Here is a 21,893-nt window from a genome sequence, read left to right on the forward strand (position 1 = left end):
CAGAGATTCCCACACACAACTCCTTCTCTGGCAAATCTGCTATCCAGTCTGTCAGCCCACCAGCCTATACCAATGCACATTCCATCCCAAATGCAGGATTTTGCATTTGCCTTTGCTGAACTTCAGCAGGTTCTCAGACCTGCAATTCAAAATTCCCCTTAAAGGCAGCACCACCCTCCTACACACCCACCACCTGCCCAGTTTGTTATCATCCACAAATTTGCTGAGGGTACATTCTCTTCTATCTGTCCTATGGGCTTAACAGTAGCAGACCCAATACTGATCTCTAAAGAACACCAGTTGCAACCAGCTGCCAGTCACACTTGAGTCACTAAACTCCATTCAAGCACAGCAGCCCAACAAATTATCCTCCTACTTTTCAGTTCACATCACTCCAACTTGACAATGATATTGTAGAGTACTGTGTCAAAAGCCTTGCAGAAGTCTAAGTAAACAATATTCACCACTCCACCTTCAAAGCCAGTTATTTCATCACAGAGGGTGATGAGACATTAATTGCCCTCAGTAAGTCTGTGCTATTTCAAATCACATTCTTCTACTTGATGTACTAAGAAGTGGTTTCAAAAGAAATTTACTCAAAAACCTTTCAACAAGCATAGCAGGCTTATTGGCAAGTTCACTCAAACCCCACCTCATGCTTTACTCAAAGTTAGTCACAGCATCTCATTTTTGCCATTCATTGGAAAGCTTTCTTAAGCACCACAGCTTTACAAAGATGACTGCAACAAACAGCAGGTCATCAGCCAGCTCCCTCAGATGCACCACATCTGCTTCCAGGGTATGGCCAGCTTTTTTGTGAGCAGTCCCTAACTGGATGCTCACCAGCTTTCGCTAGCACTGCTCTCCCGATTAGACACAGACACAGGAGGAGTAAGCAAAGAAGATCATAATGCCTTAGTTTTCCTCTAGTGTGTTTTGTCATTAGATCACCCAATCGATTCAGCAGCAGGTCCAAATTTCCTCTGAGGACAATATCTCCATAGAAGTTGTTCTTGTCACACTGGATGTTCATCATCATTCTCAGCTCCACCTGAACTGTGCTTTCCCAGTTCCACTCCTCCATACTCAGGAAGATTTCAGTAGTCTTCCTTGGCAGCTCACCCCCATTTCCAACATCCATGCACTTCCATGTCACATTTGAGCTCGGTCAGAAGTTCCTGTTCAGCCAAGTCAGCCTCCTGCCATGACCATTGTGAATGAGCTTTATTTTGCCACCAAAGATGAACAATCTCTCTCTTCTTTGCCCTTCAAGAAAGCTTGCCACAAGATCTCATCTACAAGATCTCATCTACAAGCTCCCTGAACAAGCCAAAGTCTGCCAAGTCAGGCCAAAGCTTTTGCTCTGCTACTCATTTTCTTTCTTTCTTTCCCTTGAAATTATTACCTCCACTATCACACAGCTGGTACAGCCAGAACTACCATTAACCTTCGTAACTGTTTCTTCTGTGTAAGTGCAGAGCAAATCCACTGAGCCCCACCCTTATCTGGACTGTCCAGCATCTGGACTGAAGAAGTCTGTGCTTCATACACTTCTAAGTGTTAGTCTCCAGCAGTGTCACCCTTCCAGCACATGACTGGATGGTAAAAGCCTTTCATGAGACTCCCACAGCTTGACTGGAATGCTTCTTTGGGTTTAACATGGCTTCATTCACCTCCTCTTCTTGATAAGGCAGCCTGTGGCTCCTGACTAGTATCACCTTCACTTCCTTTCAGTGTTATCAGTTCTGATCTGTCAAAGCAAGACAGCTGGCTCCTTGTCTCTTGCCAGATCTCTACAGTGTTCTCCAACCGGATATCTGGAGATAGAGCCTTTTGTTGCAGGAAGTCACAGTATTGGAGCCACCACCTTCATGCAAGCATCATCCTCTAGGGCCATATTCCAGCAGAGTCTATGGCTGCCTCTCCTTCTGAGAAACATGAGACTTCAGCTCGTGCACGTGCAGGACCTCTGAAGAACATTTCATTCCCCCATTTACCTTTCCTGACACCACAAAGTCTGCTCACCTTCACAAGCATTTCCTTCACAGGTGGGACCAATGTCACTTCCAGCCATGGCCGCACAGACAAGCCTCTGGAGCACAGGCACATCAGCGTTTTCACCTGAATTTCAAACCTGGTCATTACACCTCTGATGTAGCAGACATGATTGTCCCTCAGTCAGCAGACTGTTGTTGTATGTCACTGCCACCATTATGCTGACTCCAGCAGTACTGTACAGTCTTGAGCAGTGTTTCTGGGCAGCATGAGCATGCCTTCCCTTGCCAACTGCTTTGCTCCTGTTGCACACCCTGTTCCCAAAGATCCTGGTAGCTGACACACCCTGAGTGCCCTGAATAAGTAAAGTAAGAACCCAGGTGCAAGTCTGCTCCACTTCCTGGCAAGATCTCCTGGGCAGGCAACTTTCCATACTGGTTTCAGGAGCAGTTCACTCACCTCATGGATGTCAGTTGTGCCAGAGACACATCACAATACCCTGTACTGGTGGCTAAACCATTAAAATTCACAAAAAATGGTAACTGAAGTGCTAAGGAGGCAGTCAGTAGAGAAACATTAAGGTATTAATAAGGGGTGTGCTGGCTATGAATTGCACCACTCACCACTCTTGTTCCAGGAAAATGAATGAAAATCATGACACGAAATGAGAATGATCAGAGGAAGAAAAAATACAGCTTACAAGTGTTAAGAAGTCAGCAGGTAATTATGAACACAATCAAAATCATCTGTAGAATACACAGCATTTTCCTCCTCAGTGTAACCATACTCTAATGCAACCGAGTTCTTTTCCCAATACGAAAACCTGTTGCTTATTTACTCTGCAAAGCAAGCCGTGTTTACAGAATCTTACTTAGTGTGTTCCTTTTTTCCTGCAAATAATCTTGAGCTGCTCTTACTATCTGCTGGACAACTCCTGTAACCAGTAGCTGGACTGAAGGAGGATCCCAGGTCAGGAGGAGCCGGTGAAGCACACTAAGAAGTTCAACACCAAGGAGCTGCAGTGAAACAAAATACATAGAAACACATTAATTAGGACTAAACAATTTCTAATTGTTATGTCACTTGCTTATGATGAACAAATACTTTTCTCACACAAAAAAAAATTACAGCTCTTGTAATCATCATAGATGAAAGACCAAGACCTGGAAAAAGCTGATTGTTACAACATGCTCACACATTACCTGATCTTCTGCAATATGGATCCTGGCACAAGGGGAATCCAATAAAGTATGTAGTGCTTGTAAGCAAGACGTAACATGCTCTACGGGCTCTTCAGGTCGTGGGGAACACAGAAACTGTATGCTAACACCTGAAAAGAGCAGTAGTTAAAGAAAATGTTCATATCATCGTAAAATCAAGTTTTAAAATTTTTTGTAAGTATAGCAGGTTCTTAAAAACTTTAGAAAGATAGCTGTTTTTCTCAATTCTTCCTTTCAATTAAAAGATTCCATGCAGAAGAATTGTATTTGTTTCCTCTTCTGCATCACGTCTTCCCCAAAATTTGGCAGGATAAATAATACACAGCGACAATAAGCAAGATTACTGAACAGAAATCCATACTTTGTTCTAAAGATCTGTAAGTCAGACATGACATATGACTTCTTCAGTTGTAAATTGAGTTTCATTTTCTTGAACTCCTTTAAATGTAAAGACAAACAAAATGAAGTTAAGCTCCAAAAATCATGCAATATTCATCTTCTCTTTACGGTACTTAATTCCAGATTTAATTGTCTGTATCTCAGCAAACTTCTGGCATTCCTCAGAATAAGAGATTACATTCACCTTTTAAAGCTGTTAGGTAACACCGAAGGGAAACAGCAAATGCTACTCACAGACGAAAAACTGATGAAAAAGCTACTCCATGTGATTTGCCAAATATCAGTCTCTACTAAGCAGTGTTTTATAGGGGTGTGTATTTTAATTAACCTCACAGCTTTTGCATCTTTGAAGCATAACATTTTGTATCACCTGCATTATACTGCAGTGTAGAACAGTTCCTACTCATTTTGTTCAATTACGTAAATCACAATAATCACACTGACAAATATTCTGTCAAAGCTACAAAGAACACAGAAGGCAGAAAGATAAGAGGGAGGATGAGACAGAGGTTTTCAAAACTTTACTGTCCAAACATGTAATGAATTTTAAACGTCACAGATTTCAAGCAAAGTATCTTTTCTCAGTTTCATCGTGTTTCATACCATAATATGCTGCTACTGAATTCTAAACTTGTAACTCTTACCCAAAATTAAGTGCATTCGATCTTTGTTTATCTCTGGCAATGATTTAGTGCTAGGTGGAGTTCCAGGTGTCTGGTTTAGCATAATGGATGTAGCACGTTTCTGGGAACTGGGCATTGCTGCAGCAGTCTCTTCTGTTGACTCTGACACGTTGAATCCTGTACTGTTTAGCCAAAGTGCCACTGCATGTAGTATGGGAGCCCAGGAGTTTCGGTAATGCAGTCTAGCTGTGTCAATTGTTTCTGGAGTGTAAAATGCTCCTCCTGTTAAATTAACAAAGCAAAGGTAAATTCTAAAATTCTCTGCAAATAACAGATAAAAAGCATGCACTCAGAATTTATTAGTACATTTATTCTGGGTGTGCTTGATACGAACATAATCAGGTATAACACTTGCTAGTGGCAGTACATTCCAACTCTCCTTGTGTAGTAGCAATATTAGTACCTCTCATGAGAAAGTGCATTGATGTCAATAAAGCAGTAAGAAGAGAGCAAAAAAGACAGACACAGTCATCAGATCTTGCAGCATTTTTCATATAGAGCATTCACTCTTAATTCAGTAAAATACTGTAAAACAGTGTCTGCTCTAATCTCAGGGGCTGTTTTTCATACAGCCAAAATCTTTTTGCATTTGATACCAAAGTATTAGAGGTAAAGAAGTACTCTTAATTCCACAAAGACATAATTTTAATGATCTCAATTATTTGAATAAAGAGTATATTCATTGCAAATTGAAGGAAAAATATTCAAAGTTAGAAAATATTGTTATTACATTCTCAGACAGAAATTTATCACTTGCATAAAAAACATGTATACCAAATAATTTATAGAATAATTCTGAATGTCCAGCTATAGTTTCTTTCTGTTTTGCAGAACACAACAAGAAATTTCAGAGCATACCATCAGGTGGAAGCTGGGTAGCAAATTCAGCTGGTAAAGTTAAAAGAGCGTAATCTTTCAGCGCAGCCAACCAGAGACGGCTCAGTGCCGGCAGTTCAGGTTGTACAAGCGTTATCAAACTGTCTGGTGGCAACTCATCCACGGTACCAAAATCATCCTCATCCTCCTCTGTGCTCTTTGAAACACACTTTGGTTTGGTTTCTGCTTCTTTCTTAATTTTCATGGCAACGACATACACCTACAAGTAAAACATGTCAACGTATGCGCTGTGAGATTCTAAAAAGAAAGGAAAGCAGCAGCCTTTCCTATGTATGGATGTAATATCTCTGTGAATGTAACAGATTCTACACAGATAAAATTCACCAGAAAATGACTGGAAAAAAGAGACTTTCAACACAACTCCATTTTATTTAAATCCTTTCTTTTATTTCTACCAGTATATATAATGCTTAGCTTCGTAAATGGGACTTTCCTAAAACAATCTGGCCACATACTTTCTTCCTAAAAATGTGTCAATCATAAACACTTGTCAGAGTTAACTAACTAGTTGGTTCACTAGTCAACTAAGTGCAGTATTTCCCCAGAATATATTTTAAGCTTGTTTGATTTTTAGGGATTTTTGTTTTCTTGTTTGTGGGGTTTTTTTTCAAGTTTAAGAGCAGTAAGAAGGGAAAAAATTCAAAATCTGATCAGGAATGAGTGCATATTTTTACAGAGGAAAGTGCAACACAACAAAGAACAATCAATTTAAATATGGCTCAACAGAATGGCAGAGAAGGATAGTGAGTTTAAAACATCCCAGGAATAAAACTGCAAGAGGTTAGGAGAAAGGCATGTACAGGCACTATGATGCTGCTATGACACTGTAAAACCTTTCCAAACTTTGACAGATTTAATGGTCGTGGTTTACCTCAGCCCATGCTTTGAGAACAGCAAGTTTTTCCATAGTAGTTGCGCTCTCTCGGTAAAGCTGGCTACAAGATCCCTTTCCTGCTTGCACTTTATCCAAGGAAGAGACAAGAAGGTTGTGAACTCGGCGAAGATCATTCAGGTCACTTACAACCCCACTTCCTATCCAAGCGCTACATACCTAGACAACAAAGTTTAGAATCACTCTAAACTAGCAAAAAAATCCAACAACCTCCTAAATGAAAAATAAAATATTAGTAGGAAAACCAAACCCAAAACAACCAACAGGAAAACTTAGCCACTGTTTTCCTGCTTAAGACAAATAAATCAGGTTTTCTTTTTTTTTCTCCCCAGCCATGACAACAGAATTGCTCAGGTGAGTGGTTATAGAGGCTATATTTGCAATGCCTATTACAAGGGAACTTAAGAGACATGGAAAATATTTTAAAATTTTTTCAATCCTTCATAAATAGATTGTAACGATTTTTTTATTTTGTTCCCAAGCGTCTAGTCAAATCATTCAGGTAATGAGTCACTGCATCCTCTGTGAAGAATATGCTGGACAGCAATCAACAACAGTATACCTTAAAAACCCTCACATCACAAGTCAATATATAAGACTCCCTATCAGTGCGAAGTTTTCAAATTATTTATGTCAAGAAAACACCTAGAAATTATTTGGAAGATTGAGCTATAATTTGGAACCCACAGTTCTATACCTAGAACAATCTGTCCACAATGGTGGACAGACAGTTGGGTGCCTCTCAATGTTCCATTTGAATTAAATGGATCCTAACAGGTACTTAAAGTAACAAACATCACACAGATTGGCTGCTCCTGACTCATGCTATACATCGGCATTCACCCTCTGAATCATATTCATGCCAGACATAATGCAGGCAATAGAATAATTCTGGTGCAGCTGCTTTTCTACAAAGAGGAAAAGGGACAAATCCTTTCAGAAGTGCTGCTCTTATTCTGGAGATTATTCTACAAGGATGAGGATCAGAAGCAAAAAAACTCACAGAACTCAAGCAGTTCAGGTTTTACAAACTCTTTTTACAAGCCATTTTTGACCTATCTCAAATTTATTTATTTTGCTTTTAAAGAACCCGTTCCATGACATCCTTTGGGGAAGGAACTCTCTCATGATCTCAGTGACAGACATACTTAGAAGGAAAAAAAAAAAAACCAACTTAAACACAAACACTAGAAGTGTCCCAAACAGATACAGGACAAAGCTGTTGAAAACTTCTCACAAAACTGTCACAGTAGGAATAATACTAGCTTCAATCCTGCTGCTGAGCAAGTCAACATCAGTTTCACTAATGACATAAAACTATAAAAACATCCAGCTCCTTCAAGTAAGCTCTTCTCTGTCCATGTAACTTCTAGAGTGAGTTAAATATCCAACCTAATTTCCAACCATTGGATCCTGTAAGTGAATACATTTGCTTTGAAAATGGTTGAATAGAGAAGATTTCGACAAGTTATAAGGAATGTTAAATGTTTTCACACAAATGCCTCTTCATTGAAATGTGCAGAAACATTCTGTAAATCAGGATTAACATATATTTTCCTACAAGTAGATACCAAGTTATGCCATAATAGAGCAAGCTTTGCAAGTTTTGCTGAAAATTACGAGTGTAAAAGAATAACACAAAATCACACTCCTGATGACTCAAATTTACTAAACAAAACTCAGAAACACCATTTTAAAACTAATGTTTGCATAGCTAACAAAACTGCTTCTTTAAACCACAGTAGTTTCTTTGGCTGTGAAAACCACATACTACTACAGCTATGTGGCTGATAGTTGATTTAAATGGAAGTACACAAGAAAACAATCCTGCACACATTCAGAAAAAAAAAATCTCTTAGCAAACTTTCAATTTGAGAAGTTGTTACTATGACTGTAATGAGAATGCTCAGATCTTCTACATTCTAAAACAGAGCATTAAACTGAACAGAAGTTCAGTGTTTAAAGGTAAATTGTCAGTAATCCAAATATCTGATCAGACTGAAAGACAATAAATAAACTTCTACTGGTCTCATTAAGCAAATGGTTTTTTTCCTTTTTTTTTTTTTTTTTTTGTTTTTTCTTGCAGGATTGATATGAAGACATAGTTAGCTCCAGATACATTTTTTGATGTAGCTCCATAAAAAGGACTTCTACACATCTGAGGAACAAAATATATTACTAAGAAACTCAAAAGATGTTGTGAAAACATCACAGCTAAAGTTTACAACATCTTCCAGCCATTTGATGCTATTTCTCTTTTGTATCCTTCTTCCAAAAAGAAGGAAAATTAGTTCTGCTTATAGTATGTGAATGTTTTCCACTGTACCTGACAGGCCTTTGCAGTTATATCAGATGGTGTATCTTGGGAAAAGGCTGGCCTCAGAGCAGCTCCAACCTGTTGATAAGAAGAAAAGTTAAAAATCCAACTACAGTAATAGGGACACAGTGTTGTTTATCTCATCTTGTTTAAGGCTCAAGGACAAGTACAGAATAAGCAAGACAAGATTGCCAAAATTTGGCATCGTAGTTACATACCAAAACTGTCCTTGCTGTCTAGCAAACATTTGCAATAGCAGTCTTTAAACAACAACAACAAAATCTTAAACTACTTTTTTTTTCCTGCTTACCCCATTGCCTTTTTAAGTCTCAACTATCTTTGTGAAATATGTGGTATTATCTTCCCTCTGTTAATGAGTATCATTTTAATCACTACAGTATTACAGGTGCAACTTCTGTTAAGGATCAATAAACCAATGACAATTTCATGTCCAAAAGATGTGAAGTATGAAATTAAATGTTTATGGCTGGATTTGCATCAAGCCCGCAAAGTGACAAATACTGACTGAAAAATGCCTTTCAGGCAGTTGCTATATGGCAATATTTTTCTGAAACAAAAGGAACCAAGTCCAAGAGAAAGAAGCAATGGTTACAGCTCTACAGAAGGAAGAAAAAAAAGGCAGGAAGTGAAAAGGATGAAAGCCTGCCTTTAGAAAGATCTTGGAAAGATCTTGATGACAGAGTGAAAACAAAAGGGGTGACAGAGTTAAGCTATGCAACAAAAAAAGCACGATAATATCCCCAAATAAATCTTTAATTGCCACTTCCCAGTGATATACTTTTGTTGTTTTCATTTAAACAGAAGCACATTCACTAATTCCCAAGAAAATCTAGAACTGAGTGAACAATATTTTCCAATTCTTAGCTCTACAAACTAATAGCTACTTTTGCCAAAAATTAAGTGTAACTTAAAATATTTGGCTTTCAAGCTACTGAATTTTAATTTTATCAGCTACTAAATTACAATAGATAGAATGAGATACAAAAATAAAATTTGAAGAGGCAAGTGAGATTCTGTAGCACATTTTCACGCAGAGAAACATCTTCTCACAGTATTTTTTGAAATTACAAAATGTTCTCAAAGCTAACACTGGTATATTGGCATAAATACTCAATTTCCTGCACTTATGAAGGAGGTCTCACATTCGCCTGATACTGCTCCAGTATCACATGGCCTGGAAACTCTGGCTCAGGAACGGATGCAAATTTCTTGATAATGTCCTCAAGAGCCTGAAGCCCCGCCATGCGGAGCTGGTTGCTGTGGTCCGTGGCAGCCATGAATGCCATTCGGATAAGGTCAGAGAGATGCAGTACTAAGAAGTCATCTTAGAACAAAACAGAAAGAACTATTTAGTAACTTAAATGATAGCTAACATGATGAATACTTGCAACATTATCCTCATTGACATGCATGAATTTTACCTATTTGTTTGCACAAGTCCACATTTAATGCATGGAAGAAGCAGGAAAGAATGTAACCTAGTTTGCTTTCTTGTTTTCCACCTCCCCTCCCCCACAAAGTGATTTCTATGACTTTTATTCCTAAGACAACCTTAAAAACTGAACAGAAATTGTGTAGCATGAAGTATGTAAATGTGGCTAAGTAGCTTAGAATACATTAAAACATTTAGTAAAGCTAATTTGAATGATACCCCAAACATATAGAAAATCTTCAAGGCAATTCCAGCTCGAGTCCTGTGCTTACAGTGACCCCTGCTGATGCCAACACCTAAATCTGAGTCTGCCTCTGGTTCTCCTCCCAAAAACCACATCCAAGGCTGTAAGCATACAGACAGGAAAAATACATAGCTTGGTAACAATTCTGAAAGGATTATTCTTCTCTAGATATTAATTTGATTTCTTTTCTTACTATCAATTTGAAATTACCACATGTACAACTAACATGAAAATAAATTATTTAACAACATCCACTGTGACTAATGAAACCCATAAATTGCCTAAGCTGTTTTCAAGTCTCAAGGTAAAAAAGGAAAATGTTTTTGTGGCTGAAACTTTTCAGAGACATATGAGTAAAGAAAGACTGAAAATCACTTTGAAACTACAGTGATAAAAGTCTGCACTTCCTTTTTCAAACAATCAGAGACAATAGTAAAATTTGAAGATTTTAGCAGCTGCATGTGGGGGGCAGAATTTTGCTGAGTTTTCCTTTTTACAATGATACCAAACACATCAAAGTTCACTTTAAATTACTAGAGATAAAATTTTCCAGATTATGATACGCAACTCTCTGCAGGACCCTATAAACAGCAGTTATTTCATTATTTTCTTTGTCATACAATGCCATGACAAAATAAACTTTCCTTCCTAGTCTTCAGTGGCCTTGGCCTCAAATCAAGTCAAAAACCAGATTCTCACAAAAGCAATGCACAGTGCTGGAACCAGGCTGCAGTAAAGCAACACAGGCAAAGATCTGATAACTCTCCATATCACAACAGACACCCTCAACAACACAGACACCAAAATCCATTAATGTCATACATTCTAGGATGCTCAAAATATTCATCCTACATACACAAAGTCCTCATGAGCACTACACAGGTGAATCCAAACAACCACAAACATGGACAACTCAAGGACAGACACCTCACACTATTTGAAAAACATTTCTTCACAAAACTAGTATGCCATCTAGGACCTCTCAATTTTGATCCTCTAACTCATAAAACTATCTTTGGAACATGAGCTTGAAAACCAAGATTTATCACTCTCATGGATACCAAAAGAACAAACCTTATAAAGTCCATGTCTTTTTATAACTCCCTCCCACATCCCCCTCTCTCTGCAACCAATGCCACAGCAATAATTACCTAGCTTGATCCCTTCTTTTTTTTTTTTTCTAGCATCTCTTCAGATTGGAGATGCTAAAATAATCTCAAGTTTAATTCATTGCTGTCATTGCATTAAACTCTGAAAACACTCCCAACTTGCCCTTAGCTAGAAGTTCATTGCTTCTGTTCCAGAACTGAGAAAACCTTTGCATCTCCAAGGTTTTTTCCCCTAAGCACACCAGTCTTTCAGAACTGGTATGTTCCAGAAAACCTCATTCTTTGTGCTCATGGTACTGTAACTACAGTGATTATAAAGACACAGTTTTATTAATTATTGCTAGGCATTTCCTTTGGTTTTAACCATTTGAATGAAAGAATAAGCGCTTATGATTTTTTTTCTTGGTTGTGAAATCTTAAGCTGTAAAGAGGTGTCAAAATGAAAGTAAAAAATTAAGAACAAATCCAAAGTGCGCAATTACTTTTTGGGTTTTTCAGTCTGGCTGAACGAGCCAGTGCCAGGTCGAAGTGTGCCTTGTTGGCATTCTCACACAGCATGATAACCCGGCACAGACAGTCTGCTGCAAACACTCGAGTGGCCCAGCGAGGTGCTACAGAAGGCTTGGACTTGTCCTCTTCACCCAAGGTGGTAAACATTGTGTCATCATCCATCTCATCCTTCTTCTCCAACTCCTCATCCTTCCCTCCTCCCAAGGGAGCAGCAGTGCTCATGTCTATGACATGGAACAATTAAAAGGAAGAAAAACATGCCACTGTTAAAATCCACAGAAGGCAGTTAAGGACATGAGTTCAAGTCTTTCCTTATACTGAGATTCAGAACAGACTAATTCTTCTGTAGAAACTTTTGACAAATGTCCAAAAGCAAGAGTGTATCATTAAAAGAAATGGCTGTCACCTCTGTTCTGGGTTAAATTACCCTGTATTTGTCTTACACCATATGAGATAAATTCCTGTAATATTAATTCTTGACAGTTACCAACTATAGCTGAATACCATACCTAAATTTCCCAGTTTTGTAAATAAACCCATTAAACTGCCAATAAACAAGATAAGGCTCAGAATTAAAATAATTATCAGGCTCAGAATAAAAGAATCAGCTTAGCTTTGAACTATTCAACTTCCATTTCAAGTGGAAGACAAAAAACAAGTTAAACTGAAGCAAAATTAGAAAGCTCCATGCCATGGGACAGCTATGCAGCCAAGTAGGTCACTGATAGTACCCAAAAATGTGACTAACATTCAAAAAATTATTTTCTCTAGGTGTAGGTTAGAGACTTCATTTCAGAAAATAAAAATTATTTCAGGGATTACATAAAAAACCAAAAGCCGAACATGGACCAAAAAATCCCTCACCAAACATGCATATATATTTTGCTATTCAGAAATGAAAACAAATCCTCAATGACACGGTCTAAATTGGCAAAATGCCAAAATACTGACAAAAATTACCTCAGCAATAATTAGAAGAGAATTAAAGGAAATTATCACAATGCATGCTTCTTAGAAAGTCTAAATTTAAGCAACTGAAGAGCCAAGACATTCAATAAAGAAAAAGGCTATGGCAAATCAAACATGGATGATGCTAATGCATAACAACAGCATTTTGAGAAGGCATCCAGGACCTCATGTGGCTGATTTATAAATCTCTGCTTAAAAGCAAACCACATTTTGGTTGTATGCCAGTTAGTTGGATCAAAGGAGATCAAAGTCAAGTTGCTGGCTTACAATACACCTGAGAGAAATTTATTTAAATATGGTTTTCTCTGAGACCTGTCACTTACTAATAAATAAATAAGAAATTGGACAACCATGTAAAAATTTTAAGACCCATCCCACATGAAATAACAAAAAGACATGCCAATTTAAAACTCAGGAAATGAGGTCTTTCTCACTGGGCAGATTTGTGGTAACTATATTGCATAAAGAAATTATTGGTAGCATTACTCATCAGTAAATGTAAAGCTGGCAGTATTTAGAAACAGCTTCAGGATGAACTCACACATGCCAATAAACAAGTATAAATGCAAGGGAAATGAGCAGATTCTGCGTCATAACCACCCTACAAGCTGAAAAACAGGAATAAGGTCTCAGAGGACAAAATCTGTGCAAACAAATCTGCAAGGCTGAACAACAAACAAAAAATTCATCACCATGGTAACACAGCATCACATCAGTAATTCACAAAACCTCATAAAAGAAAGCTCAGAATGTGCACAGGAGTCTTCTCCCTGTACAATCCTGATGTATACAGGCTAAAAAGGATGTCTGCTTTCACTAAGATACTGAAATGTCAGACTTACAAACACCATTCTTCTCCATTAGAAATCCTGCTTCAAGCAGCTAACTTTTTACTTTTACGAGCAATATTCTGAAACTTAACATCAGTAATTCCTTCTTTCTATGGCAGTTTAATTGCACTATAATCAAACTGTGTATACAATATAACCCAGATCTTAACTAGGATAAAGGAGGATTTCCAAACCAATATTGCCCAAACATGCTAACGCTATGGACGTACTGTCATTTATGTGAGCCCAACAGAACACTTACCGCTGGAAGCTGCAAGGACATCCTTACAAAGCATGAGCCAGTGAGAAAGGTTTTCCACTGCCAGAGATGAAAGCATGTGTCCCAGAGTATCGTGGATATCTGAGCACAATTTCCGATCGGTCTCTCGATCCAGCATTCCGAACAGGACGCCCTCCAGGCCGGTCTCTGTTATATTAACCCCCTGATGCCGGCAATGAGCGTCTCGCCGAGAACCGGCCCCTGGTGCAAAAGGATTCAAGTCTGCAAAATGAAAACGAGAAAGCTTTTCTAAAATCAGGAACTCAGTTTTAAAATTTGGAGCAACAGATTTCGACATTTTCTACCTGTGTGTGTATAGTTCAGTCAAAGATCACCAAGATGTTATTGATATTTTTCTGAACCAATGCTACAAAGATTCTAATACAGCAATTAATTCCATCTGCAATGTAAATAACACCTCTAGGTATCAAATAAGTAAAAAAAACCCTCTCTTCAAGGGGAAGACTGTGCTGATCAACACTGTTGAGCCTCCTATTTTCAAAATAAAATGATGTATATAAGAATTAGACCAGCCAGCAAAGTCCACAGGCATTGCAGATATGATGCTAACAGAATATAACACAACCAGGCATCTCAATCAAACAGCACACCATTAAGTGAATTTTCAAAATAACAAGAGCTATAACACCAGAAAAACTGTAAAATGCTTCCATTGTACACATACTGTGTTCTCTATTTGATTGCCAGCCTTAACAAGAGAGAGAGATTAAAGTCTGAATTTCACAAATAATTAAATCATAAACAAAATTCTAGCAGTACAAGCAAGGGTGTGGCCAGAAATTATTGAAGTCAGAAGGGACAGTTAAGGGTACCCCTCACTAAAGGTACAAGGGGGTTCTGGGCTTTTTCCCTTCTTTCTGAAGGCAAAGCACACATATGCACACATGTGCATTCAACTGTCACACAAAGGCCACATGAAAGTACGTACTGATGGCAGTGCTCTCTTTGTCTCCAGCGTTCTTTGCTAAGCTCATGGCGTATTCACACACCTCTGACGCTTCCCTCTGAGCAAGCTGCCGCAAACACGCGACTGCAGCCCGGCGCAGCAGCAAGTGAGAGCTGCACAGGTGAACCTGAAAGTCAAAACCACTACAGGTGAGGGAACTGAACCCTGTAGCAATAAATCAATGTTGCTAAGGACTAAAAACATTCCATTTTTCAGTTACAAGCCCATGTGTGAGCTGCTGGGAATCAAGTTCTGAAAGTTCAGAAGTAAGCACTTTTCATAATACACAAATATCAAAATAAAGCTGACATACACAGAGCTGACAGCTGTTACCTGACTAAAGAGGTAAAAGCTTAAATATTGGAACTACTGTGCCGGGGTGATTTAGATTAATTAGTTTCCAATTTGTTAGACTCCAGTACTACTCTGCCTCATATTCTGCTATAGCTGTAAATCACTTTCTTTTAAACAAAAAAGCCATTATCAGGTGCACTGCACATGACAGCTATAATAAAATCTGCATTTCACAATAGTAATAGAATCTACAGCATTAAGTTTTTAAAAATGCCTCTCAATAAGACAGCATCAGATTTCTTTTCTAAGCAACACTGGCTTCTAATTCCTCTGAATCACCTAAAGCACAAGCAAATATTTTCCTTACAGAAGAATTGTGTATGGTCTCTATTTTTCTGAGAGGAAGTAGCTCCACAAAAAAGTGAAGGTTTTTTCCACAGTGGAAGAGGTGATGAGTGCCCTTTAAGAAACTCTAACTCTTTATTTACTCCAGGGTAATTTGGTTTTAATAAACAAAATATCCATTTGCTTTCTTGGTATTAGGTTATTATGGGGATGTAAAATGCTTTCCTAAATGAAAGGGTTCTACAGTTTATAAAGCATTTTAACAGTACATCTTTATTCCATATATGAATATATAACAATTTAGTCCTAAAAAAACAGGCAGTCTTTAAAGAATTTCTAAATATCACAAGTGAGGCTGTTTCAATGACCTAAAACACAGAACATTTGGGTGATTTATTAATGTAAAGGGTATTCTGTGATTCAAGTTACAAAACAAATAACTACAAGTTATGAAGCCAATGCAGGAAGAAGAAATTTAAACGAGAGTGTGGAACTGCATGGTTTAATTTTGATACCTGGCATTAATTCCATTCTGAAGAGTTGGCTAATGGTGCAGGTAAGGCAGACCTTGCCTACATAACTATGCATTTGCAGTATGAAGAAATGCTCAAGACAACTCAGAGGAAGTCCTAACATACTAAGTATAACTTGAAAGTAAGGAATATGAGAAAGCAAAACAAAAATGGCTTTCATTTAGCAGAAGATGATAAATTAACAGGAGAGAAACAGTAGAAAACCATGGGAAAAGGTTTCAAAACAGCACTAATTATTCATGTATGAACTTCATTGTCTGTAACATCACCCACTGGTATTTACAGAGTAAATGGCTGTAGGAATTATCTCTCATGTTGTACATGATATTCATACAAAAGAGCTTATCTACTTCTGGGTGTGTTACACCCCTTTCATGCAAAATTCTGTGAAGGGACAAGTGACAGGTTCTGTAAATACACTGCACTCCCAGGAGTGCTTGGGGCAGGGTGGGGCTTGGGTGTGCACAGGGCTGAAGAGAAGCACCTAATCATGAGAGGATGCCCTAGGGAAAATCTGGTTGGCATACTAAGAAAAAGCTCCAGTGTTGACATAAGTAGGATTGCATTCCTTCAGGTAACACTGAGTCATCAGCGCCGCAAAGGCTGACATAAACAACTTTGCAAAACATCTAACAGACATTACAAAGAAGCTTTTCAAATTTCTCAGTATTGGAGTATTGAACCCTCTAAAAATAACTTTTACAATAATAATTATTGAATAAACTCCCACCAACCTACACCAAAACCACACCCACACCACGTTTCCTCTTATATTCGTATTTGGTATGTTTTGGGTTCAAGCCTTTGCTTTACTTTCAGGCTTAAGCCAGGACTTGCTGACAAAACACTAATGAGGGAAGGTGGCAACATTTTAACAGCAGCAGCACAAGAATTTTTATGTCAACCCCTAATATGCTGACAGTAGCAACATAAATCAAAAATCTTTCCCCAACTCATTCACTTCCCTCTTTGTATACAATTAGCTGGAGCAAACAGAGCATTTCAGCATCTTTTTTACTCATTTATATTATTCATAAATGCTTGCTATCTTACACTGTTGAGGGTGAAAGAGAATCAGCCCCTGTGACTTCAGTTTGGGCAGCATTCTGAAAATATGTAAAATGGCTTGGGGACTCCAGCGTTTTTGCAAACATAACTTGCTTATTACATATGGTTCTCCTTGCTAAGTATTTCCCCTGTTCTCTGCTAAGCACATGCATAAAACTTGGAGAACCAAAAGGGATGCATTTGATACTCACACAAAGACTGGGAACCAGACTGGACAGGTTGACATGCCGTGGTGCAAACATATGAAGCTGCTGAAGGCAGGATATAGCAGCTGCCTGAACAAGTGAGTCTGAATGGTCTTGTGTGATTGCACATCCCACCAAACAGGAAGAACGGATTGTTGAAATCGTAGCTCCGTTACCTAATCATGTAAGAGGATATCCTTAGCACAGCAAAACTTTTCTGTCACAACTGCAGACTTAAACCTTTGAGAAGCAAGAATTATTAAAGCTTCAACACCACAAAAAAGAGTTCTCAAATTAGCATGCAACTTTTTTGATTTGCCATACAAATTAGAAACACTACAGAGTGTTTCAGTATCTCTTTTTTAGCTCAGTTAAATAATATGCTGTCCAAATCAATTTTTGGACAGACAATCTCAGGCAGAAATATTGTGAGACTATCTTCCCAGGTCACAAAACCACTTAATTGTCTGAAGTTAGATTTTAGAAGTCTCTTTCACTCTATATATGTATAAGAATATTTCACCAAGCCATTTGGCACCGAGCCATTTCCTAAAATATCAGGTAACTCTTAAGCTGGTATCTATGTATGCAGACAATTTTAATTAGCTCAAATAGATGAGTGGCACTACTCTACTAAAACAAGCATTTTAAAAGAACAGCATTTGATTTGAAGAACAATCCCATTCAGCATTTTAAGAATTAAGCCACATCAGGTTTATAAAAACATTTTCAAGTACCGAAATATAACCTGCAGATGTTCTACTCAAGTTGTTATTTTAAAAGTTAACCATATTCCAGGTCAAAAGGTTAACACACAGATATACAAGTTCAATTAAACCATCTAGAACTATGTCATAACTAAAATCTTAAGTCTAGCTATTCAGAGTTAAAATTCCATTAGTGGCTCTCTGGCACTGCATCAAAGACCATCCTATAAATATTCCTAAAAATCCCAGTTAGACAAAGTTATGAATCCATGGTTTTAACACCCGAGGCACAGAATTTCAGACACAGTGTTTGGCATGACAAGATTTTAAGTCTCTACAGTAAGGTACAGAGATCTAAGGGTATCAAGAATGAACGGAAATGAGTTGTAGCTCATAGAATCATCAATTGTGTCAAACCTAAGCTCTCGCCATATGTTTAAAATAAAATAAACACATGTTAAAAAAACAGGGGAAAAACTTTGTCTCATGCTCCACAAAAAATACACACAGCAAAATATGCAGTGAGGATTTCATGGCTTATCTACCATGCAAATTTACCATTAGCCAAAACATCATACATCACTGCAACTTCTTTACACAAATCTCAAACTGCAGTTTGCAGGACTGTAACTGAAACAATCAACATTGCCTCCCCCACCTGCAATCAACAAAAACTTATATTCTACCATTTAAGGTTATAATATCATCTTTATACAATGTAGATTTTTTTTTTTTTTGGCACTTCAAATTCCCACTAACCTTGCAGCTCAGGCCCAACAGTAGTTATTATAGCCCCGAGGCACCTGCCCAGGCACTGATGCACTTCTGTGTGCGATGGCGGGACAGTTAAGAGCAGCGTGAGAACGAGCGAGAGCGTTGGCTCCACGTACCCACGGTACATTGGTCCACTAGAATCCACGATCAAGGCAAGTGAATGGAGAGACCAGGTCTACCAAAAACACAAAGGAATGTTTTTCAGTAATGTATTCAGGAAACTAAACAGTCTTTTTACTCAGCTGGGGCCTAGCTCTGTACTTCTGTTCTTAAGCACATCTAATTTACTACTCTGACTCCAGAAGTGTTTCCAAATTTTCCAGACCTCAAGCAACCACCTGAGAGCTTAAATATATTTATATTCTTTGGTTACCAGCAGGTCTGGGGAAAATAGAAATAAGAAAAAAAATTTTTTGACAAAAAAATATACTTAAGCACTTCAAGGAAGAACAATACAAGCACAAACAACACATCTACTTAAAACAAAAAGGAAAAAGAACACTGACTTGAGACAGGAGAAAGAGAGAACCATTCCACTATAAAACCAGAGGCAGTCTGAAATGGGCAGCTTACACCTTAGCAGAGGTGGTCTCTTATATTCCAATCTGAACTGATTTTCATGACAAGCTGAAAGGTTCACATGAATCCTTCTAAGTTTCTTATTAGCGGGTACAAGAGAAAAAATCAGTGTTGTTCAGTCAGCATGAGGGAAAAAATGGTGAAAGACGGACCTATTCCAGTTGAAGGTGAGTAAACAACAAAAGAGCAAAGTAATTTATTGTAATTGTCAAAGTAAGAAGCAGGCAAGAGGACGGTCCTTTTAGATACTGACGTTTCACTGGAAATAAATTCCACTGACACACCTGAAAGCATTAGCTATCTCTCCACAACACCCTACTAAATGATCTTATTTCAGAATTTTCTCACATTAAACACATGACTAAGAGTATTACTATTACAAAGCTAGACTCTTAGGAATAAGCTGGAAAACCTGCCTTTAAAATTGCTACTTTTTAATCCTCTCTGATGCAATCCAAAAACCATTAGCACTAGCAATCATCTAACTACCTCTACAGTCCTAATCCTGTGGTAGCATATTACAGCTTATCCTTTCATTCCTTTAAACTTCCATTATTCATACTTCCATACGGTTTTTGTGTAACCACAATGATCCAGTGAGGGATGAGGTTTAAAAGCTTGGTTTTTCACAGTGGCTGGGTGCTCTATGCTCAACAAAAAGTAAGGTAGATATGCAAGTTCAGCCTGGACTTCCCCTTCATACTTTTTTTCTTTTTTTTTTTTTTTTTTTTTCCATAAAACATTAACCTTTTCAATTTCTTTTTTAAATTACTGGTGCACAATTATATGCCTCAAGTTACCCACTCATACTTGAAGTTGGTTACATATGCAAACTGAACTTTGTCTTTCCTTAAACTAAGAAAATTCAAAAGAGACTTAAAATTGTATTTATAGATTTATTTTTTTAACATTATCTCCAAAAAACACTAGGCTTGTTTTCCCAACTGATAAACCCCCCCTGTTACTTTGAATTTTTTTTAATTACTCTAAGAAATAAGAAGGTACTCAAGTACATATTCTATCAAGTAAACAGTAAACTAAGGTGTAAGTATGATTTTTTATAGTTACTGGGGGCTTCAGCTTCTCAGGCTGTGGGTATAAAGTGCCACTACTCTCCAAAACCATTACTCTTTCAACAGCATGTTCAGTCCCTTTTCTACTGTACCAGGAACTTTTAGCAGTCAAGTCATCCTCTTGTGAGACTTCACAAATCTATAGTCCAGAGTATATAGAAACCCCTCCCTATCTTAGACTTGGCTCCTACTGATTCCCCTTCTGCCCCCAACTCCAATTTAGCTTGCAAAAGATTTCTGTGTTCATAATACAACCCTGCAAAGATGATGTCCTGTGTATGTACCACATACACAGGAATTACTTGACAAAGGAAATACTGCTCATCACCTGAGACCCCAGTAAGAGATTACACGTCAGCCATCAGCTAGCTATTAAAAGCTTCCTTTCAGGCAGCTAAGGCAATACTAACACATCTTGCTTTAAAGGCAGTTTGGAATATGCCCACAGTGCATCACTGGCACAGCTGACAAGCAGACACACATCCTTCTGAATTAACCTGACCACTTCCAACTGCCTCTCTAAATAGCTATGGAGTTACATTTTAATTACACTGTTTCTTTGGGATCCTGGGAGTTTACAAGAAAATATTCACTTTCTTCATGCTCCCGGGCACATGGATTCACCTTCTCCATGCTCCCTGGCACATGCTACACATCTTACATGTGACAACATTTACTAAAGAATATCTGAACAGGTAGTTTAATATTTAATCTTCATCTTGAACATTTTAAGTAACTTTGTGGTGACTGCTTTTTTTTTACCTGGACTTCGGGAGAGGTTCCATCTTGTGCCAAAGCCAAGAGAATGCTGACACTAGTTTTCAAATGCTGTCCAGAACCTATTCCACCAACATACCGATGGAGACAACCCAGAGCCAAGGAATGGCCTGTTCTTGATACAACATCTCGAGCAGATTTTAACCTATCGATGTTTAAATATAAAGAAATCAGTCAGTAAGTTTGTTACACAGAATCTTAGAAGTACCACAACAGTGTAAAAGACTAATGAAGTTTCGCAGGCCATCTTACAAAATCTTGAGAAGCCTAAACAACAGCAAAAATAATGCACTCACTCTAGATTGCTATTAATCCAGGTTCCATATAAAACAAGAGGAAAATAAGGTATTTTAATAATTATTTTCTTTTTTTTCTGGTCAGAACATGACCTTTTAGATGAAGAAGAGTTTTGACGGATATAGAAAAAAATCCAGATTTTACAAGTGTTTCATAGCAGATTAATTTAATAATCATTCCAAAACCAGTAACGTAAAAAGGACTCAAGAATCATTTCTCACAAATGACAAACTGGCAAATCCAGTTTTTTATATAGCTGTTTTATTCTACAGCTGATTTTTCTGGCTTTTCCAAGAGAGCCTTTTTTATTTTTTTTACTATAAATCCTTTTATAGTGAAACTAAAACAGAATGAGTAGCATTTTGAATGATCTGGTTGTATGAAATTTTATGTATTGACTTATTGAGTATTTTCCACAATACTGCTTCTGAATGCATGTCACATAACATCACTTGGTAATTAGAAGCCTTTTCAGTGGGTGAGGAAGAGAGATAAA

General features: G+C 37.8%; 1 protein-coding gene across 4 annotated transcripts in view; it reads right to left on the reverse strand.

Moving 5' to 3' along the window:
• Positions 1–21,893, reverse strand: part of HEATR5B (HEAT repeat containing 5B) — a 55,656-nt gene that overhangs the window by 11,523 nt on the left and 22,240 nt on the right. For 2 of the 4 annotated variants that reach the window (XM_041476913.1, XM_041476912.1), the window contains exons 19-31: positions 21,086–21,245; positions 18,657–18,846; positions 17,197–17,366; positions 14,748–14,892; positions 13,781–14,020; positions 11,692–11,943; positions 9,567–9,748; positions 8,413–8,481; positions 6,066–6,245; positions 5,156–5,393; positions 4,259–4,519; positions 3,198–3,325; positions 2,867–3,011 (exon numbers count right to left, since the gene is read on the reverse strand). In XM_041476913.1, the coding sequence (XP_041332847.1) occupies positions 2,867–3,011; positions 3,198–3,325; positions 4,259–4,519; positions 5,156–5,393; positions 6,066–6,245; positions 8,413–8,481; positions 9,567–9,748; positions 11,692–11,943; positions 13,781–14,020; positions 14,748–14,892; positions 17,197–17,366; positions 18,657–18,846; positions 21,086–21,245 (2,360 nt within the window). The remainder of the gene's footprint in view (positions 1–2,866; positions 3,012–3,197; positions 3,326–4,258; positions 4,520–5,155; positions 5,394–6,065; positions 6,246–8,412; positions 8,482–9,566; positions 9,749–11,691; positions 11,944–13,780; positions 14,021–14,747; positions 14,893–17,196; positions 17,367–18,656; positions 18,847–21,085; positions 21,246–21,893) is intronic. The other 2 variants (XM_041476915.1, XM_041476914.1) reach the window with 2 other exon arrangements.

The sequence above is a fragment of the Pyrgilauda ruficollis genome, unplaced genomic scaffold (assembly GCF_017590135.1).
Source record: "Pyrgilauda ruficollis isolate IOZ18807 unplaced genomic scaffold, ASM1759013v1 scaffold4, whole genome shotgun sequence".
Lineage (NCBI taxonomy): Eukaryota > Metazoa > Chordata > Aves > Passeriformes > Passeridae > Pyrgilauda > Pyrgilauda ruficollis.